The 25,327-nt window shown below is 39.9% G+C and overlaps 1 protein-coding gene across 7 annotated transcripts in view; it reads left to right on the top strand.

Annotated features, from left to right (window-relative positions):
- Window positions 1-25,327, top strand: part of LOC310724016 (hyccin 2-like) — a 69,466-nt gene that overhangs the window by 28,484 nt on the left and 15,655 nt on the right. For 3 of the 7 annotated variants that reach the window (XM_083537756.1, XM_083537761.1, XM_083537757.1), the window contains exons 2-9: window positions 791-880; window positions 3,181-3,363; window positions 9,041-9,089; window positions 11,264-11,365; window positions 11,806-11,985; window positions 14,909-14,989; window positions 17,498-17,613; window positions 23,328-23,423. In XM_083537756.1, the coding sequence (XP_083393882.1) occupies window positions 3,320-3,363; window positions 9,041-9,089; window positions 11,264-11,365; window positions 11,806-11,985; window positions 14,909-14,989; window positions 17,498-17,613; window positions 23,328-23,423 (668 nt within the window). In that variant the 5' untranslated portion in view covers window positions 791-880; window positions 3,181-3,319. Of the gene's footprint in view, window positions 1-790; window positions 881-3,180; window positions 3,364-5,621; window positions 7,710-9,040; window positions 9,090-11,263; window positions 11,366-11,805; window positions 11,986-14,908; window positions 14,990-17,497; window positions 17,614-23,327; window positions 23,424-25,327 lie in introns of those variants that run through there. The other 4 variants (XM_083537762.1, XM_083537758.1, XM_083537759.1 and 1 more) reach the window with 2 other exon arrangements.

The raw sequence follows: 25,327 nt of genomic DNA, 5'->3' as shown, positions 1-25,327 counted from the left end.
TAGCAGGCCACTCAAGATCTTCAGCTCTTATTTATGTAAACTTTGGAGGTCATGGAGCTGACTTTATGCACAGGAACACCGTAATGCTGGAACAGGTTCGGGTGTCCTAGTTCAAGTAAAGAAAGCATTTATGGTACATCATCCTTAAACACTTTATATTACTGTGCATCTCAAAATTTGTAGTAGCTGTATTGGGGGAAAAATTGTGTCCATATACTTTTGCCCCTGTGGTGTATGTAGCAAAGTTATATATCACGCTACATTGCACATGTCTTAAAGTATTATCGTACGACCGCTGTGATTTCGTTTCAGTTGAAATCAAAAGGAATCAAAGCGACTGCGTTTCCATTCAGAGAGTTTAGATTAGGAGAAGTGAACAGCGTCACGGCCCGAAAGCACCGGGTATACACGCTTCCTCATTTCGACAGGTGCCGAGTGTTGCATCAACACGTCACGTGGCCAATCCGTGTAAATCTGAAGCGGCTGTTCAGCTGTTTTTAAACGTGCACTTGCTCCATTTTGTTTATGCCGTACCACACTCCTTTTTTGAAGTCAAGTCAAGTCGAGAAGCTTTTATTGTCATTTCAACCATATATAGCTGACGCAGTGGTAATAGTAGTAATAGTTCCTCCTGAACCCTGATGCTACATACAACAACAATCACAGAAACAGAAAACACAGGGCTAAGGACTCGGGTCTGAATTCTTTGGATCACTGGTAGAGTTGTGACTGAACAGGCGCTCTGTACTTCGCCTGACCCTGAATCATCCTCTTCCTTCATCCGTTGCAGGTGAGCAGTGGGAGAGCAGCAGATGTCCGGCTACATGGAGGTCCAAACTCTTCACGCAGAGACGATCTGAGTTTCGGGAGAGAGAGCGAGGTAATGGACGAGACTCTCGTCTTTAATATAGAAGACCTTCAGAACTCCGACCAAAAATCTTTCAAATATTTCAGGGGTATTGGATGGAACTCGGAAGCAGGAATGACGTCAATAGGCCGAAGGTCCACTGAAGTATCTAAAGGATCTAACCACACAGCCTTATATATTAAACCCATGACTTTCCGAGAAGGAATTTCCAAGCTGCATTTCTGTTTTAATTCCTGGTTAGAGATTGGAAATGGAAGTTACAGGCTTTAGTCAGGTGCAGCATGTGCAACTGTTACCACCTGTTATACAGTGTTGTCCTGATTTCTTATTTTATTTTATATTATTGAGGGAAGACTAAATCCAAAACTACATGGCTCCATGTGAAAAAGTGTTTGCCCCCCTGTTAAAACTGTGGTTTATCACACCTGAGTTGAATTTCTCCAGCCACACTCAGGCCTGATTACTGCCACACCTGTTTACAATTAAGAAATCTCTTAAATACGTCCTGCCTGACAAAGTGAAGTAGAGCAAAAGATCCTCGAAAGCTGGACATCATGCTGAGATCTAAACAAATTTAGTTCAAAGGTTGAACTTTTTGGAAGGTGTGTGTCCCATTACGTCTGGCGTAAAAGTAACACCGCATTTCAAGAAAAATAACAACACACCAAAAGTAAAATATGGTGGCGGTAGTGTGATGGTCTGGGGCTGTTTTGCTGCTTCAGGACCTGGAAGACTTGCTGTGATAAATAGAATCATGAATTCTGCTGTTTACCAAAAAATCCTGAAGGAGAATATCCAGCCATCTGTTCCTGACCTCAAGCTGAAGTGAACTTGGGTTCTGCAGCAGGACAATGATACACAGGGCCACGTAGTTTTGGATTTTGTTTTCCCTCAATAATAAAAACCTTCATTTAAAAACTGCATGTTGTGTTCACTTGTGTTATCTTTTAGTAATATTTAAATGAGTTTGATAATCTGAAACATTAAAGCGTGACAAGCATGCAAAAAAAAAAAGAAATCACTTTTTCACACCACTGTGAACCATATATCATTTATATAACCATGTATACCTTTATATATCAACCATGGCGTTTCTAGGTTCATCGGTGGATGAGCATTCGGTTTCGCCTCATGTTTCTGGCACGTCCTCTTTCATTTCACACACAGTCTTTTCTAATAATCCTAATCTCTCTCACACGCACGCATACAGTACAGTTATTTCGGGTAACGTTCTTTCTTTTATAGCTCGTAAAATATATGTGCAGTCTGGTCCCTCATGAATTATCTTGCTAGCCATACCTACTTCTTACTTATACGACTGCATGACCTTTCATTCCGGTCTGCTTGCGTCTTGTCTACTTCCTGCACTTGATGCTTTTTCCATCCTTCGTTATAATGCTTCCATGCATCGTTTCATCCGTCTCTCTGTGAAGATGAAATCATGGGAGAGGGTCTCCAGGACTTGACTCGAGCAATAGGGTTAGTTTGCATGCAAGTGTTTAGTGAGAGGAATCTCTTTTTTTTTTTTTTTTTTCGGGCCTGTGGTTCACTAAGCCATGTATGTAGATGCTGTTGCTCAAGCCACAAATGATTAGTAATGTTTCTTGATTGAAAGATCACTGGGAAATATGAGTTGGTGTTGCAGCATGGTGTTATGAGGTCACATAAAAAAAGAATAGATCGTGTCTCTAGGCTTTTTTCATTGAAGGCTTATGACATTTATTTTGGACCTGCTATATTACGCTGTTGATGATCGGATAGATGGATTAATAAGTGGATGGTTGCATAGATGATAATGATTTAATATTATTGAATGTTGAGATTAATTGCCATTTAATTGGCATGCAATATCAAGTGATTAATGGATTCATTGATAAAAGTTTGGGTGAATAGATGATGGATGGATTGATGGATGGATGGGTTTAATGTTTATTTATTGGCATTCATTTTGAAACTGCTCCATAAAGTGATGGATGATTGATGGATTGATGGGTTTAGGTTGGATTGATGAATGGATAGAAGGAGAATAGATGGATGAATGAGATGTTTGAATATGATTTAATGCTGCATTTTAATTGCCATTTGTTATAGAACGAAAGAACATAGATAGGCAGACAGACAGACAAATGAATAGATAGATACTTTTGTTCATCCCAAAGGGGATATTTACATATTCCAGGAGTATCCACAAACTTAAGCAATAAGGCATGCAGTAAATACAACTAAAATTAAGAGTAAAAAACTTGAGTTCAAACATAAGAAGTCCTGTGCAAACAGGAGTGTTAATGTGCGTGTGTGACCACTGTTAATAGTCACAGGCTCCAGAAGAGGCCTGGGCCTCCTGAAGTCCATCACCATCTGCCCGGTTTTGGTGGTGTTGAGGTGCAGGTGGTTGAAGTCACACCATGCAGCAGAGTCCTGGATCAGTTTCCTGAATATTGCAAGTCCGACATGTACAGACATGTCTGCCTCTGTAAAAGTTTGTTAGAAACAAGGTAGCCGGCTAATATTTGTGATCAAGACTGAATGTTTAAATGCTCTACTAGCCAGAAATGACAAAATATTAAGTAAAAATTTATGACATTATAAGAAAAGGCATTTACAGGCTTGTGACTCAGGCGATCCAGAATTGAACCACATGTTAAAGGGCCTTAGTAAATATTATCCTCTTATGTATACTTATACTTCTTTAACATTCAGTAAAAGGGCAGGTGAAGTCTTTCTTCATTTTGCTGTATTTGTCATTTGGTCCGGGAAATTATTGTAAGAAATTAACACCTGATGAGCTGACAATCAGCTTTTATATATATTTTTAAAGTTCCTTCTGTAAGTTTATTAGCAAAAATCTTAGCAAAAAGTGCAAAGTAATTTGAGTCTTAAAATTATTTTTTTTTTTACAGACTATTAATATTATTAGTTTATAATATTTACTTATTTCCATTTAATTGAATTCAAACTTTGACCTCGCAAAAGAGTTAAAATCCTTCCGATTGTTAATGATAGTGTCACATGACCACGAACGGATGACTGGATCAGTAGTACGATACAAACTAGCGCACTGGAACTAGCTAATTGTAGCAATAAAAATGCTGCGTGACAATGTTGGCTCTGAATGCTGGTTTGCATGAGGCCTGTGTACTTCATGTCATTAAATGAGCACCTGACTAATTAATGGAGACATCAGACGAGCGAAAGTGACAGCAGGATTTTTGGGAGAAGTGAAACGGACCAGATTGTAAACAAAGCGAAGGCACGCAGGCCTCGGATCGTCAGCGCAGCTTCTGCGTTCCGTTGAGAAGACCTCATTTGCATTCAGGGAGGCGCATCACAGCTGCGCTTTCGTCTGTCAACTCCAGCAAATAGATCCTTTCTCTGTTCACCACATCACCACATATATTTATACATATACATATATATATACACAGTATATTCAGCATGTATCCCACATTTCATACAACAACCGCCCCAGTCTGATTCTTGCACCACCACCCACTGCCACCTCTCACATTTCCAGATATTTAAATCAGTGAGCTATTTCCATGCCCTACCCTGCTTTTGTCAGAGCTTTGAGGTTTGATTGATTTCCATTTGATCCATTATCTGGTGGTTTAAAAAAAGGAAAATGGAAAAAAAGGAAAAAAAATGGCTGCCCTCCAGTGTTGTTCTTTGGATAAGTTGAGTGTATTGTTTAGTTTCATTTTAAATCCTGATAGAGATGCCCAAAGTAGGGCCTGCTGGCTAAAGTTGAGATGAGAAGATTGAATTCCAGTTGGAACAATTTTAGAAAAATAAGAACCAGCATCATGTTTCTTATTAGTGGTCACTGAATAGCTGTATTAGGCATTAAACTCACTTGTTGAACAATAGGTTGATTTGTGGCCCTTTTTAGGAAACTGTGATCAAGTAAATGTGATCGTGTTTTAGAGCTTTAGAGAATGAAAGAAACCTTTATTTGAATGCTAAATATTTGTATGCATTCCCACCCAATGCCCAGCGGTTTCCTCTCACCTCACCCCTGACCGCTACCAGTTCCTGCTCATGCTGCATCACAGAAAAGCATAAGGCACACATGAGCCGTGATAGGCTATCCAACCTCTTCTGCATATATGACCTGGATCTTCCGCATATGTGAACCTGGAGATTGCACATGTTTCCTCCCACTCATAGAAAACTACCAAGTGTCCTCTCTAGGTCTTCTGGCAGATATCATTGTAAAAGACAATGAAAAATGACTGGTTATATTGTCATTGCAGAAAACCTCCATTATACCGTGTGTATGAGTCAGAAAACAGGAGACTGATGTGATCAGTTATATATATATATATATATATATATATATATATATATATATATATATATATATATATATATATATATATATATATATATATAGTTTGTTATAGAAAGCAAGAAGGTCATTGATCTTTCTTGTAGTGTCATGACCCTTTACAGTGACGAGCTACAATCTTCAGAGGCTATGTAGGAGGAAGCTTAGTGATTTAGACACTGGACGTCTGATTGGAAGGTCATGATTTAAAATCCCAGCAAGCTGCCACGGGTGGACCCCTGAGCAAGGCCCACACCTCTCAACTGTTCAGTTGTACAAGCAAGATGATTGTCAGTAAGATAAGGTTGTCTGCCAAATTGCGTAAATGTAAAATGTAAGTCTGTGCTTAAACCTGTGTAACCTGTTCAGAAGGTCATTATCTCTCTAGTTGGATGATGGGTGAGTTTGCATTTCTTCAGTGTTTTTTTTTTTTTTTTTCTTTTCAAAACATCACAAGATGTTCTTGAAAGGATCGTCATCAGCTTTCCGAGTAGCGATTTCAAGTGAAATATATTCCCAAGCTTTGTTCCTGCGGCCATCATCGCGACTGTCGTCATGAACTGCAGCTCAAGTGTAAAACTGCGACCTTGCATCAAATAAAACGGAAACTGTAATAAGATGACCGTTAATTGCAGTCTCAGATCGTACATATGAAAGCAATCTGAGGCTACATTTACACCGATCCCGATTCAAAACTGCCGTTTTTGTCTGAAAACGCTCTGCGTCCGCAGTTTTTCCTTTCCAAAAACGTTGCGCATCCACACTGTCCCTGTACCGTGCAGGCGCCAAGACCTGCGTCTTTTCCTCCTGCCGTTTATTTCGCTTTCTGGCTCTTTTGAAATCGTTTTCGAAAGCCTTTTCAAATCGCTTTGGAGAGCGTTTTAAAAAATCGCCGTCTCAGCGTGGAAGGAAAGGCAAAAAGACAGAGAGAAAAATTATGCATAAAACTTATCAGAAGTGGATATGGCCTGGGACACAACACTAGTTTTAGTGGAGGTAGTTGGATGGGCGATATTAGGTTCCCTGGTGGTCTAGTGGTTAGGGTTGCACAAGCCAGTGCCCTCTTAGTGCCGGTCCCAAGCCCGGATAAATGGGGAGGGTTGCGTTAGGAAGGGCATCCAGCGTAAAAACATGTGCCAAATCGAACATGCGGATCATGAATATGGATGAGCCGCTGTGGCGACCCCTAATGGGAGAAGCCGAAAGTTTTAAGTTGGATGGGGAAATTGTTGTGTTGCCGTTGCTCGCAGTAAAGATTAAAGTCAAATGCAATATAAGAGATTTAAATGAAAGATACAAGTTAGATATGAAGTGAAAATGAAATGTGTGGCAGCACGACATCGAGCAGCATCGAAAACAGATGGCAGAAAAGTCCGACCACAATAAGAAGCTGTTAACATTATATAAATGCGGCACAATTTCTTGAACTATATTTATCTTGTCTATATCTATAACGATATCATGGACCAGCTGTTTAACAGTTATGTAGCGCAAGTCTTGATCAACACGTATGTCCTATTCTCTTATGCTGATATCAGAATCCCCCCTCTGTGTAACCTGATCCCAGACTCTGTCCCATGTATGGTGTATGGATGTATGTGTAGGTTCATTCATAGAAGATGTCTGGACCGAACATAGTCTTAGTCATAGGTCTGACTTCTCATGGGGCGCCGTTGTACACATGCATGGTTGCATTTCCCTGTCTGGTGCTAGCGATAAGAGAAACACCATCTGGAAGTGGCCGCGCTTAGTTTTATAGCTCTGCCTCGTGTTTACAGGCAGCGCTTAAAGGCTATAACTATTTATGACCTGCTGCTGTGGCAGGTGACGTCAAGATCTCAACGGCATACACTTTATTCCCACTTATCAGTCGAGCCTAAGCGACACACACAAACACAAGCAACTCCCTCCCAGATGTGCGTGCAGTATTGCAACCCTTTTTTTTTGGCAGACAAACCGAGAGAGAGCAGTGAGCACCACAGTAGGGTGGAGAAGACTATAGGGCTACGTTCACACAGACTACTCTTTAGAGAGAGCAGCGAGACTACATCGGCATCAGCCATAACTAGTCAATTGCGTTTCCAGTGATGCAACGAAATGGAAAAAGAAAAAAAAAGTTTTTTTTTTTTTTTATCCGATCCTTGCCCTGGTTTGCGGAATTTTAGTCGTTAATAAAGTAGGAAATTCTTCATGCTACAGGCGACTCAGAACGATAAAAATCCACTGCATGTTTGAACGTACCTGTATGAAAGGATTCCTATTCAGTTGTATTTCCACGCTTCACCACTAGAGGCAGACATACAGTTTACCAAGCAATGACAAGCTACCTATGACATCACAGTGCACCATCCTCCATCAAGAGTATAAAAGGCCAGAACACTGAGCAGCAGTCGTCATTGGCCAGTGGCCAATCGACATCGTGCAAGCTGTTACTCAGCACTGGTCATTCAGCAGTGGCCTTTCAGCATGCATTCTGCATCACGCAACCTACCGAACAGCAGCTAACAGAAGACAGTAAGAATCACCTCATATACGATCTATTCTATACCCAGTAAAGTTGAGTTTTCTGAATCCTGTACCGTGTTTTTACTGACACGCTGGGGCGAGTACAATCCCCTGATCAGCGCACACCAGATAGTGAAAATCCTTATATGGTCCTTTGAGCTAGAGAGGAAAACTTCCTAACATTTGGTCCTTCGAGTCGGATAGGAACAACTTCCTAACAGTACCCTAAGGCGTAGGAGTGTCTTAGTTTTGAAAGCTGAGATCTGTGCGATTCCTGTACCGACAGCTCTTGTTTTTGCTTCTCAGGACACGACCAGGTGAAAGCCGATCACCCGTATTCATTCTCTTTTGAAAGTCTTGTAGATCTCAGAATTGGGACTCCGTCTCCTCTCCTCTCTGTTGTTATGGCTGGACTTTGAGATGGAAAGACAGTGACGCCGGCTGCGAAAAATTCAACAGAAAACATTTCACAAGAATACGCTCCGGGTTACTTCGAAAGGGGTCGCCCAAAATGAGCGACGTGGAGGAGCCAATGAAAAATCTTCTATATTTACAATAACAGCAATATTTAGTTACCATATCCGTTTAACATGCATATTAAACCTATTGAAGTGTATGGAAAAAGTGCAGCGCATTTCTTGACAACGGGCAGATCGTTATCTGCTTTCCAATTTTCAACCAAGTGAAATGTGTTCACAAGCTCTTGCAGCCATTATTGGGACTTTGTCGTCATGCACGTTTTCTCAATAATCGATCAAGGCGTTCAATAATGAGCAATATTTTAGCAGAAATGTTAATCAAAAAAAGTTTTGTTTTTACAGTAAATTGTACCATTTTATTAGATGGTATTTCAGCACCGAGTCTCCAAGCACTGAGATACTCATGCACCAACATTGTCCATTTCTTTATTACTTTTACATTCAACACCACAAACTGGAAATCGCAAATTATGTGGTATCTGCAGTAGTTACGATGTGTTTCTGAGTGAAAAGTCCATTTCGCAACCACGAGCTGACCTTCTGGAAGCGGCAAGCAATTCGGAATCTGGAATTCGGTGATTTGAGTGGTCTTGCATGGAGCACTCGTTCATCCAATAATGCTTTTCTTTTCCCATCACACATAGTTCATTCTAATGATTTCATACTATCATTTTGCTGGCCATTTTTCGAACAACATCCGAGTGAAACATTTTGCGCAGGTGGTCCTACAGCCAAACTGCCTGTTTTTGACAGAAGCTACCTGAGACACACTGGAGTCACCCGTCTAACAGGAAAAGGTCAAAGCCAAAGCTTTCAGCAAAACAAAATCATCCTTCTCATTAATATTCTCTCTCTTTCTAGGATGCTGGGGGAGGGGAGAGTAGTGGAGGAATGGCTTTCAGAATTCAAGGTGAGTCGTTCTTCTTTAGCTCTCTGCTTCATCCTTCACTTTATTTCAATCCACTCAAGAGGTGAACAATATGTTGTCTAAAAAAAAAAAAAAGCCATTTGTTTGTGTAATACCATGCTGCAATATTTAATTTGGCCAGTGTTATGTTTTATATATATATATATATAATTGCAAGATATTGGGGAATATTGTATTGCAAGATTTTGGGGAACAACCTCCTTCCCTCAGTTAGAGCATTGAAGATGGGTCGAGGCTGGGTCTTCCAACATGACAATTACCCGAAGCACACAGCCAGGATAACCAAGGAGTGGCTCTGTAAGAAGCATATCAAGGTTCTGGCGTGGCCTAGCCAGTCTCCAGACCTAAACCCAATAGAGAATCTTTGGAGGGAGCTCAAACTCCGTGTTTCTCAGCGACAGGCCAGAAACCTGACTGATCTAGAGAAGATCTGTGTGGAGGAGTGGACCAAAATCCCTCCTGCAGTGTGTGCAAACCTGGTGAAAAACTACAGGAAACGTTTGTACTCTGTAATTGCAAACAAATGCTACTGTACCAAATATTAACATTGACTTTCTCAGGTGTTCAAATACTTATTTGCAGCTGTATCATACAAATAAATAGTTAAAAAATCATACATTTGTGATTTCTGGATTTTTTTTTTAGATTATGTCTCTCACAGTGGACATGCACCTACGATGACAATTTCAGACCCCTCCATGATTTCTAAGTGGGAGAACTTGCAAAATAGCAGGGTGTTCAAATACTTATTTTCCTCACTGTATATAGTACATTTAATTCTAAGAGGTTGGACTTCCAATCAGAAGGTCATCAGTTAAAATCCCACGACCACCAAGCTGCCAATGCTTGGCCCTTGAGCAAGGCCCTTAACCCTCACCTGCTCAGTTGTATGCCACAAATGTAAATGAATGGATGAATGAATGTAAATGCATTACCCCAAAGCAGTTCCACTCCTCTTTTCATTTATTTTACACATCCATGCTGCGTTTCGTTTTTTCACTATCATGACAAAGGCCAGACAGGAACTTGTTTTATTTATTTATTTTGTTTATTTTTTACATTTTACGTCCTCACATGTAACCATACACTGATAAAAGTTTTTCTTTAATTAATATGAAATTGTCAGTATCAATAATGTCCTGTTACGAATAAATAATCAGTAGTAACTCATTCATTGTTGCAATAATGTTCATTCTCTTCTTGTAGCAGAGAACACCCCCCCCCCCCCCCCCCCCGAGTGCTTTATTCCTTTTGTTATTCTTTTATACCATGGCCTGTCTGAATACTCGATTCCGATTGGCTCGAAGGTGTGCGTTAAAAAAAGCTAATTTAATTCGAAAGCGTCCAATCAACGTTTGTAATTAATGGGCTGCCTTACGAACAATTGTAACCGTAGCAACTAAGACGTAGGTAATTCACGTACATGTAGTTTTCCTCCCTCTCGCTTCCTCCCTTTCTCTCCCTTTCTCTCTCATTCCTTTTTCTAAATAATTCATTTAAATAAGTGGTATTATATGCCACTTTTCCTGTGTAAAATGTGGTGTGGGTAGAATTATACATCTAATGTGTGTGTGTGTGTGTGTGTGTGTGTGTGTGTGTGTGTGTGTGTGTGTGTGTGTGTGTGTGTGTGTGTGTGTGTGTGTGTGTGTGTGTGTGTGTGTGTGTATAAAGCGATTGACGCTGGACACTGCTGTCAAAAGACGATAGAAGAGAAAATCCATTGATATTAATGCATGCCATTTCACATCGGGAGGTTCTTCACCTCTACATCACGCTGTGGATGCTCCCTTACTTATTTTCTTCATCAGCTGGTGGTGTAAGGTTTGAGAAATAAGGACATCTTGTCATTGTGATAGATGAATAGAATGGAGGCGCCAAGTGCTTACACTGTTGAAGCATGCACACATGCACAGAGGAAGAGAGAGAAGGAGAGAACATAGCTGAATAGTCTAGGAAAAGCAGGTGGTAACTGAAAGCGTGTGTACGCCGGTCATCTGCCGAAGACGGGATGAAACAGCCATCGCCTCGAGCAGCCGAAAGCGTTCTCACTTTCGGTCCAACTGCTCTTTCTGCGTCTGACTAGTTTTTCCCCCCTGCCTCATTCTTCTTAATCATAATATTTTTTTTTTTTTTTTTTTTATATTTTTTTTTCCCAGACATTACCTGAGTCTCAGTTCTCCAGCTATGCAAACTCTCTCTATCGGAAGAAGAATCTGGTTCCGGCCCTCTACAAAATCATTCAGGACCCCAACAGTGAGGTGAGAGACGACTCAGTGGTTGGTCTTGGGGAAGTTCAACTCACAACCCCGTATTAGCACTAAGCATGAACAACTGAAAACCACTATATCTCTTAAACACAGAAGGCAGTCATCACTTACACTAGTTCTCTCAGAGTTTCAACAGACCTCTTTTCCTGTCGGTTAATGGACTTCCTGGAATGCCCACAATGCTGGAAAGTTGTGAGGTCATTCTGAGCTGTGTGGTACTTTGGATAAATATACATGCGGTATGAATATTATTTGAATGTTATTTGAAATGTCCCAACATTGAGCGATTCAAATTTGGTACTGGTGGGTTATGGTTAGGCGCAGATCCGGTAACCTCGTTCCTCGTATATTCAATCAATCAGTGCAGATCCCCTTTCTGCGTAGCTCCAGCTTGAACCAGGTTTGTGTGTGTGGTGTTTTCTTGTATGCAGCTTCTGGAGCCAGTGTGCAATCAGCTTTTCGAACTGTACCGGAACTCCGATGCCCGTCTGCGCCGCTTCACCTTGCAGTTCCTGCCCGAGCTGGTGTGGGTTTACCTGCGATTCACGGCCAGCAGGGAGCGCCAGATCAACGGCTGCATCGAGGCTCTGCTGCTGGGCATCTACAACCTGGTGGGTAGGAATGGATAAGGGGTGGATGAGGGATGAATGGAATGGTGAAGGAGGTGATTGATGCATAGAGGTCAGAATATGGATACATAGATTGTGTCAGGGATTGAAGGTAAAACCATAGTTGGATTTTCGGCTGAGAAAGTTCGAAGACAGCAGCGTAAAAATATAGATAGATTTGGGTTTGATTTCCATCATCGAAGACTAAGGCATGGTTTCAGCTATGAGATTAATTCAGCCACTAAAGAGTATTTCAGAAACTGATGATTTTCATGTTTGAACTGACAGGATGTAATGTTAACTCAAATAATCGTTCTGGGGAGCAGAATGACCACATCATGGTTCCAGATCGACTTGCACACCTTAAATTAGAAGATATAAATATATAAATATATAAATATAGTCTGAATCGAGTGTAGTGTAAACGGTCCCGAAATCGAAGTCCGCTTGCTTTTATCTTGATAGTATCAATCATAGTAAAACAATACAGGTTTTGTTGAACTGTATTACCGTAATAATAATAAAAAAAAAACCACAGTGCTGTTTGTTTGTGTGCAAGTGAGGGGGTTTGTACTCCTGCCCACACTCTGCAGGGGTGTAAACTCTCCTGCCGTGTTCCAAATGGCTGCGTTGGATCATTCCGGGCCGATCGATAGCCATCTCTGTGTACCAGTAACTCATAATGATTGCTAGACGTGTCACAGCTGTAAACCGAGACTTATCGTATTGTTTTGTGTGTACGTGTGTGCTGCAGGTGAGGTGTAAGAGATTTCAGAGCGCTTTAGTATCACCGGAGGATTTTTTTATTATTATTAGCATCCTAACAGTGTGAGGCAGCATTCAAGGACATACATGAGTCATGATGGGAGAATATAAAGCGTGTGGTGTGTGCGTGCGCCTTTGTTCAATGAGTCACCCAAGCGGTCATATGATGCGTTTGACCGAATTATGTCTTAAGCATGTGTGTGTGTGTCCTTATTGTAGTTTTAGGAAATGTTCAGCATCGACAATGGAGATTCCTTTGATTATATTAGCCAGATAGCACTATTCCATAATTACATAATCACATCTAGATACACCATGCTGTATAAAAATCCAAACACCTTGGCAGATTAATTCGATTTAAGATTGTACAGTTCAGCCAGTACAGGAGTTTTTTTTTTTATTTTTTTTTTTATTTTGGCACAACTTATAATTCCACATTTGGCTGAACATACACTTAGATGAAAGTTTGTGGACACCTGACCATATGATTCATATGTGCTTTTTGAACACCCCATTCTACTTTTAGTCCCTTTTAGCTGTTATAATAACCTTCTGCAGTAGGAACGACAGACTGGTTCAAGGTGGAGATGGAACTGCATCAAGGACCGGCTCTGAGCCCTTTCCTGTTTGCAGTGGTGATGGACAGGTTGACGGACGAGGTCAGACAGGAGTCTCTGTGGACTTTGATGTTTGTGGATGATATTGTGATTTGTGGTGAGAGTAGGGAGCAGGTTAAAAAGAGGCTGGAGATGTGGAGGTACGTGCTGGAGAGAAGTGGAATAACAGTCAGTAGGTGTAAGACAGAGTACATGTGCGTAAATGAGAGGGAGGGCAGTGGAGTGGTGCGGTTGCAGGGAGAAGAGGTGGAGAAGGTGGAGGAGTTCAGGTACCTGGGGTCAACAGCGCAAAGTGATGGAGAGTGTTAGAGAAGTGAAGAAAAGAGTGCAGGCAGGGTGGAGTGGGTGGAGAAGAGTGGCAGGAGTGATTTGTGATAGAAGAGTGTCTGCAAGAGTGAAAGGGAAAGTTTATAGGACTGTGGTGAGACCTGAGATGTTGTATGGATTATAGACAGTGGCATTGAGTAAAAGACAGGAGGTGGAGCTGGAGGTAGCAGAGCTGAAGATGTTGAGGTTTTCGTTGGGAGTTATGAGGATGGACAGGATTAGAAATGAAATTATTATAGGGACAGCCCATGTAGGACGTTTTGGAGACAGGTTGAGGGAGGCGAGATTGAGATGGTTTGGACATGTTCAGAGGAGGAACATGGAGTATATCGGTAGCAGAATGCAGAAGATGGAGCCACCTGGAAGGAGGAAACGAGGAAGACCAAGGAGGAGGTTTGAAGGAGGCAGATGTAGAGGACAGAGTAGTATGGAGACGGATGATCTGCTGTGGCGACTCCTAATGGGAGAAGCCGAAAGAAGAAGAAGCTGTTATAATTACCTTCGTTCTTCTAGGATGATGTTCCAGTAGATGTTGGATTGCGCTTGTTGATATTTGTGCTCAATCATCCACAAGAGTGTTAGTGAAGGCAGGTACTGATGTAGGTGAGGTGAGAAAGTTTGGATTGCTGTCAGCGTTCCAGTTCATCCTAAAGGTGCTCAATAGGGTTGAGGTTAGAGCTTTATAACAGGCCCTCTCAAGATCTTCCCCTTTAAACCATGTAAAGCATTTGTCCATGGTATTGTCATGCTGGAGCAGGTTTGGGTTTCCAAGTTCAAGTGAAGGAAAAATGTCATTCTAGTACATCCGAAGAAATCGTCTACAATTGTGTGCCTTCGACTTTGTGGTAACAGTTTGGGAAAAAAGCACATATGGCTGGAAAAGTCAGGGGTCCCAATACTTTTGTCCATACAATGTATCTTGGAGTTAAAAAAAAACCCAATCTTCGATTCAATTCAGTTTGATTGGTTTAGCACTTTTAACAATAGACATCGACCCAAAGCAGTTTTACAGAAATGAATAGATTAGGAATATCTTTCAGCGTCATTAGTTGGTCCCTAATCCTTAATGAGCCAGCCGTAGATGGTTTGGAGGAAGAAACCTTGAGAGGAGCCAGACTCCAAACTCCACCGTATGTCCTTTCATTATAGTTCTTGAATGAAATCTATTCATTACAATTGAAGCCACTGTCCCAAACTACTTCTCTTTTATGTTGCAGGAGATTGTAGACAAAGAGGGAAACAGCAAGTTGTTGTCCTTCACCATTCCTTCACTGTCGAAACCGTCTATATATCACGAGGTAAGGACGTGCGTGTCTCTTTCGGTGCATGTGTATGAATGCTGCTTGATTCCCAGCCTCTCGCTCGGACTAATGAAGTTCTCGCGCGTGAAAACGAGCAAAAGTGGGTTAAGACGCAGGAACGCATTCACACGCTCGATATCCACAGCTTTCATAGCAGCAGGCTGAGCGCTCCACATGAGTCAGTCACGTTCAGTCAGCATGGATGCGAAAGAGTGTGTGTGGGTGTTTAGCAATGGCTTATCGGAGCTCCTGCTGTTCCGAAGAAGTGCCTGTGCTTTTCAGACGTGTCAGAAACGGTGCATTAAGTGCGAAGATGCCGCGCAGTGACCAGAAATCGCATCATGAGTTGCACAAAACTCACCATGCAGTTTTCTTAGTTGTTTTTTAGTTTAGTTAGGATTAAATTAATCTAAGAGTGAAGTGTGTTCTTCGTTTTGATTTTCTTGTCTTTTTGCTTGTTTTTTATTTGCTTTGCCGCAAAAACCCATGTCCCTCCTTTTTACATTTTAAAACCATCTCAATCGGCCTCTCTCTCAAAAAAAAAAAACAAAAAAAAACGTCCTACATGCACTGTCCCTCTAATAAACTCGTTTCTAATCCTGTCCATCGTCATCACTCTTCAGCTCTGCTACCTCCAGCTCCATTTCCTGTCTTTTACTCAATGCCACTGTCTCTAAACCTACAACATCGCAGGTCTCAGCACAGTCCTATAAACTTTCCCTTTCACTCTTGCAGATACCCTTCTATCACAAATCACTCCTGCCACACTTTTCCACCCACTCCACCCTGCCTGCACTCTTTTCTTCACTTCTCTAACACACTCGCCATTACTTTGCACGTTGACTGCAGGTACCTGAACTCCTCCACCATTTCCGCCTCTTTTCTGCAACCGCACCACTACACTGCCTTCCCTCTCATTTACACAAATGCACTCTGTCTTACTCCTACTTACTTTCATTCCCCTTCTCTCCAGCGTGTATCTTCACCTCTCCAGGTTCTTCTCCACCCGCTTCCTACTCTCACCACAAATCACAATATCATCAGAGTCCATGAAGACTCCTGTCTGACCTCGTCCGTCAACCTGCAAACAGGAAAGGGCTCAGAGTCGATCCTTGATACAGTCCAAACTTCACCTTCAACTAGTCTGTCGTTCCTACTGCACACTTCACTGCCGTCACACTGTCCTCATACATGTCCTGCACCACCCTCACATACTTCTCTGACACACCTGACTTCCTCATACAATACCACAACCCCTCTCTCGGCACCCTGTCATACGCTTTCTCTAAATCCACAAATCCACAATGCAACTCCTTCTGACCTTCTCTATACTTCTCCATCAACATTCTCAAAGCAAATAATGCTCCATGCTTCTACCAGCATGTCATCATTTATCAGCTGCTCAAAATACTCCCTCCATCTTCTCAACACACTCTCCTCACTAGTCAACACATTTCCATCTCCATCCTTTATTGCTCTAACTTGCAGCACATCCTTTCCATCTCGGTCTCTTTTTTTTCTTTTTCCAGGTGTGTGTGTGTGTGTGTGTGTGTGTGTGTGTGTGTGTGTGTGTGTGTGTGTGTGTGTATGTATGTATATATATATATGTATGTATATATATATGTATGTATATATATATGTATGTATATATATATATATGTATGTATATATATATGTGTATATATATATATATATATATATATATATATATATATATATATATATATATATATATATACATATATATATATTGGTCCTATGTAATTGGGGGCCCACAATTACATAGGATGTCTTATTGATCTTGTTGATTAACTTATTCTTAATCATTACAAACACTCTATAATAAATTGTCATGTATTTGACACAGGGAACCTTGAGTTTTTACCCAGCGCATGATCAGCACACTTCTCTCGGCTCTTGCGGTTTTGTTAAAAGAAAAAACACATTCAGCACCTTCTCCCAGCTTTAGATCGGCCCTGCAGCGAGGCAGCGGTCACTGACGCAGCAGCCTGCTCCCGCTTCCACACAAGCTCTATGTGACTAATTCACTGCAAGTAATTACAAGCATGAGATCCCTCAATCTCAGCACTGCCACACAAGGTTACCGCAAGAGAAGTTTGCGCGCGCGCGCGTGCGTGCGTGCGTGCGTGCGTGCGTGCGTGCGTGTGTGTGAGAGAGGAAGAGAGAATGTATATGTATATAAGAGGAAGAGAGTATGTATATGTAAGAGATAGAGCATCTAATTGTTCTTTTATTCGCATAAACACAATAGTAGTTTCTGGGCAGTAAAGACTTTGTGTCACACAGCAAACTCCTCATCTTACCTGCACTCATTCGGGCTTTTTCTTTTTCTAAATATCATGCACACACACCATTCTTTTTTTTTCTTTTTTTTGGAGTGATGTAGAGTCATGTTTGGGGCACGTTCATAGACTGTTGTTCAGCGATATATTTAATTTCTGGAATGTATTTCTGTCTATTTATTGTATTTGTATAAATTTTCAGCCCTCCAGTCTGGGTTCTATGGCTCTGACAGAGGGAGCTCTAAGTCAGCACGATCTAATCCGAGTGGTTTACAGCGGCCTCCACCCTCAAAGGGAGACCTTCACCGCACAAAACAGGTAACATGTCTGTGCTATTTTTAGTCCTGTCCCTCCTCGCATCCATAGGGACAATCACACACACACACACACACACACACACACACACACACTTACACACAGAGAGAGAGAGAGAGAGAGAGAGAGAGAGAGAGAAAGAGCCTGACTCTCATAAATATCACAAATCGATCTGAGATCTTCACGTTATTTCATGCATACGCATGGTTCCTTATGCCCCCCCCCTCAACACACACACACACACACACACACACACACACATTTGCTGAAATCTAATTACAGTCACACGATTTGAAAGAGTTGAGTCCCTCTTTTCCTGTCAGCACAAGCTTGAGCATAATCGCAGGTTAATCAGCAGCACGTTGCTATTTTTAGGTTGGGCCGAATTTAATAATTTGTTTATTTATTTATTTATTTATTTTTATTTTTTTTCCCCGACCTCTGGTAAAATTTTTCCCCGACCTCTCATAAATGAATCCCACCCTGATGTAGTTGCGGGGATTTTATATATACATATATATATATATATATATATATATATATATATATATATATATATATATATATATATATATATATATATATATATATATATTTCAAGAACGTGCACACACCTGGACCCGAAGGTGATCCCACTTACAGAAAGTACCAGTGACCAGACACGCGTCCACTAACGAAAATGCACTTTTTTTTCCCCCCACAAGACCTGACATGGCCCTTAAATAAATTAATTGACTCGAGATGATGGAGAAAGCTGTGTTTCAACATGTAAATGAATCAGATATATTTGTTATTTGCATTAGCATTTGATCACAAATGCTGAGCTTATAAAACTAGGAGCTACTAACCATATAGACTGTATAAGACTGCAGAAAGAACATCACTTATAATCTTATACTCCAGTAATCCAGTAATGTTAGTTCTCTCTCTCCAGTGTTCTGTATTGTTGAAAGATTTATGATCAAACTCTTGATGTCACCCAAATGAGAATGGGTTCCCTTTTGAGTCTGGTTCCTCTCAAGGTTTCTTCCTCATATCATCTAAGGGAGTTTTTCCTTGCCACAGTCACCACGGCTGCTCATCAGGGACAAATTCACACCATTCACCTTAACTGTTGATTTGTGTAAAGCTGCTTTGAGACAATGTCTGTTGTGAAAAGCGCTATACAAATAAACTTGACTTGACTTGACTTGACTTGTTATTTATTAATAAGCATAAGGAGCCGGTTCCATTAATAAATGTATTTGGAGTTTGCGCTCTTGTTTATTTGTTTGCTGCTTTATTGGTTGTCTTAATTTTATTTTTTCTTGTTTTCTTGCTTGTTTGTTTGCTGCCTATTTATTTATTTTTTTTCAATTTTTGTTAATGGCAAATATGTTTGCTGCATTGCATTTTTTTGCCTGTTTGTTTGTTTCGATGTTTGTTTGCTTCCTGCCTCAGTTGATTGTATGCATACTTTCTGGCCTGTTTGTTTCCTTCCTTATTTGGTTGTATGCATGTTTTCTGCCTCGTTTGTTTGCTTCCTACCTTTTTTTTTTTTTTTTGCTTGTTTCTTTGTTCCCTGCTTTGTCTGTTTGCTTGCTTGTTTGTTTTCATATTTGCTGTCTTGCTTGTTTGCTTCCTTGTTTATATCTCAGTTCGCTGTCTTGCTTGTTTGCTTGCTGCCTTATTTGTTTTTTGTTTAACTGCTTGCAGCCTTGTTTGTTTGACACCTTGTTTTTGTTTGCATGCTGTGCGCTTATATATATTTTTTATAACCACGTTATTGTTTTCATTGCAGGGCCGGACTGCCCGCCTCAGCATGTGCCTCGTATTTCCGTGTTTATGCAATGAAAACTAGTCTGTGAGCTCTGCCCCATTAACTCTATATTTATTACTAATCTATTCATCACTGAATAGACCATTAATCTGATCTCTGTATTCTTGATGTCCTGTGTTTAATCCCCTCCATCGACAGCCGATTCATCTAGTCACAAAGAAAACAGAACACTTCATTATACACCTGTACTTAAAGGAACAAAGTGCCACTGATTTGAGTCTGACTTTTTACACATAGTAATAAACATTTCGTTCAATTCATCCCATTTCTTTGCATATTCTTTATACAGTGGTCTTGGAGATGGTGAGACTTTCTGATTGCATCATACAAACTTAGCAATATCAGTGGTAGCTTTACTTTGTTACTGCATTTAAGTACTTTTTTTGTATTTTTTTAATTTATGGTCAGTGTACATTGCATTCATTTCATTTGTTTTTATTCGCAAATGGAAAACAAAAATGTGAATTGCGATTCCTTCATTCTTCTTTTGATATAATATTGAAAGCAGAAAAAGTAGAAACGTGAGAACTATTTCACATTCGTTTTTCACTTTTTGTTTAATCGCAGTCTTCAAAATCTCACAATGCTCACTACAGTGCATCCTGGAAAGAATTTACAGCGCTTTACTTTTTTCACATTTTATGTTACAACCTTATTCAAATATAGATTAGATTCATTATTTTCCACAAATTTCTACAAACAATGACAATGTGAAAAAAGTTTGTTTGAAATCTTTGGAAATTTATAAAAATAAATAAATAATCAAATGTACACAAGTATTCACAGCCTTTGCCATGACACTCGAAATTGAGCTCAGGTGCATCCTGTTTCCACTGATCATCTATAAGATGTTACCATCACTGTTAAATTCAGTTGATTGGACATAATTTGGAAAGGCACACACCTGTCAATATGAGGTCCCACAGTTAACAGTGCATGTCAGAGCACAAACCAAGCCATGAAGTTCAAGGAATTGTCTGTAGACCTCAGAGACAAGATTGTATTGAGGCACAGATATGGGGTTACTGAAAATATTCTGCAGCTTCGAAGGTCCAAATGAGCACATGGCCTTCATTATCTGTAAATGGATAAAGTTTGGAACCACCAGGACTCTTCCTAGAGCAGGACAGCCCAGCCAAACTGTGTGATCGGGGAAGAAGGGACACAATTCTCTGGTTTGATAAAACAAAGATTAAGCTCATTGGCCTGAATGCCAAGCATCATATCTGGAGGAAACCAGGCACTGCTCATCACCTGGTCAATATCGTTAGTACAGTGAAGCATGGTGGTGGCAACATCATGCTGTGGGGATGCTTTTCAGTGGCAGGAACTGGGAGACTAGTCAGGATCGAGGGAAAGGTATCTTGTACAGCAATGTACAAAAACATGCTTGATGAAAACCTGCTCCAGACCTGGAACTCAGACTGGGGCGACGGTTTATCTTTCAACCAGAGAACGACCCTAAGCACACAGCCAAGATAACAAAGGAGTGGCTACAGGACGACGTGTGAATGTCCTTGAGTGGCCCAGCCGGAGTCCAGAGTTGAAACTAATTGAACTTCTCTGGAGAGATCTGAAAATGGCTGTGCACCGACGCTCCCTATCCAACCTGATGAAGCTGGAGAGTTTCTGTAAGGAAGAATTGTAGAAACTCATTGCATTAAACTCAAAACGACTTGAGGCTGTAATTGGTGCCAACGCTGCTTCAACAAAGTATTCAGCAAAGGCTGTGAATATTTTTGTACATGTGATTTTTATTTTTTAAATATTTTTTATTTTTTTATATATATAAATTGCAAAGATTTCAAACACATCTTTCACGTTGGCATTATGGGGTATTGATTGAAGAATATGAGGACTATAACGAATTCGATCCATTTTGGAATACGGCTGTAACATAACAATATTTGGAAAAGTGAAGCGCTGTGCATTTTTTTTTAGGAAGAAATGTTCACTCTTGAGCCGTTTGCTTAAACCATTAATAATATGATTAAAAACTATAGCTAACTGTCCAGAGCTCACTCACAGTCCAGTAGAACATGATGCAGGGTGGAGCATGATGGAGCATAGCGGGGTGGGAATTGTTCTGCAGTGATTGCCTGAAGATTTTGTGCATGGCATGATATTGTTTGAAGATGACATGTATGGGTTCCTATTTACTGTCACTCTCTTGTTGCTTTAGTGATGTACAGTATATGAACCCCTCGGAGTGAAGCCAGAATGTTGGATGAAGCAAGTAATAGATTATGAGCTGATGTTTGATCGGTTATTTTACATCCAGGTTGGTCAAGAGTACCAAATAAAAAAAAAACGTACCACAAATATAAGATAAGAAATTATACATTTTATTGTTTTCAAATCAGAGAAAACTTAATCCATTGCATTTCAGGTTTAAAAAAGAATACATAAACTCGGTTGGGAGTGTGTGTGGCGTAAGGGTACACACAGTGTGTCTATAACTATAGAAAATTCTCTCTTTAAAAAGCCCGGATGTGTAGGAGACTGCAACACCGAATTAAATCAATTATTCAAAACATATTTGTCAAACACTACGGACAGAAGTTTGTAGACACCTGACCATAAGATTCATAAAGTAACCTTTTAATCCATTAAAATAACCTCCACTCTTCTGGTAAGAAGAGGCAAGATTTTGGAGTTTTCGTGTGCAGGTTCAGCCACGAGGGTTTTAGTAGTCAGGTACTAATTTAGGGTGAAGAGGAGCAGTCAGTGTTCCAATTCATCCCAAAGGTGTTCAGTAGGGGTGAGGTCAGAGGTCTATAGCAGGCCACTTAAGATCTTCCTCTCCAATCCATGTAAGGCAGATCTTTATGGAGTTGGCTTTGAGCACAGGTACACTGTCGTGCTGGAACAGGTTTGGGTCTCCTAGTTTAAGTAAATGAAAGATGTAATCACTACCACCTCAAAAGACATCTTGTACAATTGTGCGCCTCCAAATTTGTGGTGAAGTTTTGGGAAAGAAGTTGAAGTACTGGCTACATTCTTTCATTCAAGTCAAAGTAAAGAAGTTTGGGCTCTGACATGTAATTAAGTAAAAAGGAGTCATTATTACCACCTGTTTTGGAGTGACGATAGTAACCGGACTTCACATCATAATATATTAATACAAAGCTAATTTCAAATTGTGTTACTTAATGAATGTATCCAGGCTGAACATCCGCCATATAGAACACAAGCAGAGTAAGATGATGATGATGATGATGATGATGATGATGATCAGGTGATCAGGAATGTTTCTGATCTCAGTCATCACTGACTCCCTCTGTCTCATCCACGTTAACTCCATACTCCTTGTTGCCTTCTGCTTTACTGGTTGTTAGCTTCGTAAACTAGCCTACGTCTGTGGTGTGTGAGAGCCAGGAAATCATACACCAGTGGCAGAGTGAAAAGAAAAAAAACGTGCAATGACGGTAAACAGGCTGAAAACGGCGCACAATTAGTAGAAAAAAATACCGACATTTCACCAAACCGATTAAAAGTAAAGAAACAAGTCTGTTTCGAAAGTGGAAAGTACAGATATTTGTGGAAAAAACATATTGAGTGAAAGTCAAAAGTTGGCCGTAATATGATTCGAAAAATCTACTTAAGTACAGTAACAAAGTATTTGTACTTTGTTACTTCCCACCTCTGAGAAGCACATATGGCAGGTGTCCCAATACTTTTGTCAATATACTGTAGAGCAATACTTCTGTACAAAAGTACATTCAAGACCAAGAATTTTCCTCATGTACAGGAACAACGTACTTTGTCCACCACTGATCACTTATTGGTTGATCAAATTGGATTACACTGGCAAACTCTTTGCTACAACAGGAAGTATGTAAGCACTCTTGTTTTCCAGTTCTGCTGTGAGCTGATCACTGTTTCTCTACATTCTCAGGTTCGAAGTGCTGTGTTTCCTCATGCTGTGCTACAACTCAGCCGTAGTGTACATGCCTTCCTCGTCATACCAGGCTGTGTGTCGCATGAGCTCGCGGTAAGCATTGATACCGTTATGCCTTTCTCACGGACATACACAAGGTTTAAGAGTCTGGTTTGCACACACTCGTATACAAGGTTTTTTTTTGTTTTTGTTGTTGCTGTTTTGTTTGTCTTTTTATTGAATTTTTTCTATTTTGTTGTTTTTACCTTTGATCTTTTTTTTTTCCCCCATTCTATTCTGTTTTTAATCTATATGTATCTATGTATTCTTTATATTTGTAACTTTTATCCTTTTTATTTGTTTTTATTTTATTTTATTGCTCTATTCTGTTTTATTCATTTTATTCTTAACTTTTATCCTTTGAATTTTATTTTATTTTTAATTCTTCTATAAAAATCTTTCTTTATATTGTTTAAAACCTTTATCATTTTAATGAATTATCCTTGTTTATTTTGTTATTCCATTTTATGTTACAAATCATGCAGAACATAAAATTGCTTGTCGTTTTTTTTTTTTTTTATTAATTTATATTTATAAATTAATTTAAATATTTATATAAATTTTGATTTCATTAATATTATTAACATTTGTGAACAGTTTACATTTTTAAAACAATTTTAAATAAAACGCCTCTAGTAATGAAATGTAAATAATCAAATTAATGGAAAACACTAATTTTGATTACATTGGCACAAATTAAATAGTTCTGAATATAATGAAATAAATGGAAAAAAAATAATTAAATAGTTTCCATTTTTTAGACCCAATTTAGTTAATACAGATATGAAAGTGTGTGTGTGTGTGTGTGTGTGTGTGTGTGTGTGTGTGTGTGTGTGTGTGTGTGTGTGTGTGTTACATTGAATTTTCTAAAGATATGTTTTAATGAACATACATTTAAGAAATGCCTTATTCCTTCTGTCCTTTATTTATTCCTGGATATGTGGAATTATTAGGATTTTCTCCTTTTAATAAAAATATTTGAAGCGGGACATAAAACACTGAAGAATCCATAGTGCTAGCGTTAGCTGCTAGTCAATTCCTGGTTAGTGGTTAACACTAGCGCTATGGATTCTTCATCTTCTTTTAAGTTTAACAATAATAAAAATGCACTCCGAGTGAAAAGCGGAGACGAAAGAAAATTGGGGTTCGCCACTTAATACGTTCCTGAGGGAACTCAGATTTTAACTTGGATGTTTCGCACGTAAAAATGATTGCTGAAAGCCCTGTATTGAAAAATTTCGGTACGAATACACCCATACCAATACCGTTACACCCCCAGGATCTTGCCAACTATTTATAAGCACTATAATAACTGCCTATTTAAATTTATTTTAATTTGCACTCAGTACCACATAATAAAAAAAGTGAAACCAGAATAAAAAAAAAAATAATACAAAAACCCTGAAATATCACATGTACATAAACATTCAGACCCTTTTGCAACAACACTTGAAAATGATCTCAGGTGCTTCTAAATTCTCTTCTTCGTTGCTGAGAGACTGGAGTCTTCCTGTGGAAAAGTTTATTGATTTGAAAAGGCACTCACCTCTCCATAGAAGGCTCCACAACTGACATGCTTCGGAGCAAAAACCAAGCCATAAGGTCATGCCTGCGGAGCTCAGAGACAGGATTGTTGCAGGGCTCAGACTTGGGGAAGGCTTGGCCATGAAGAATGGCAGAAAATCCCCCAATCCAGGTGCACCAATCAGGTTTACCCAAAATGACTCGCGGCTGTACCCGTTGCCAAAAGGCGCATCAACTAAGTACTGAGTAAAAGGTCTGAATACTTATGTGCATGTGATATTTCATGTTTTTGTAATTGTAAAACATTTTGTTTTGAAAAAACATTGTGAAATGTGTATTGAAAGCCCCACCATGCATACACACAACGACACACACACCGCACGCACATTCAGAGAGGGCTAGAAACTTTTGTGACAGCTGTGATGGAGTGTCTC

This window comes from Silurus aristotelis (genome assembly GCF_946808225.1).
Source record: "Silurus aristotelis genome assembly, chromosome: 3".
NCBI classification, from domain to species: Eukaryota; Metazoa; Chordata; class Actinopteri; order Siluriformes; family Siluridae; genus Silurus; species Silurus aristotelis.
This window is presented reverse-complemented; position numbering and strand designations above follow the sequence as displayed.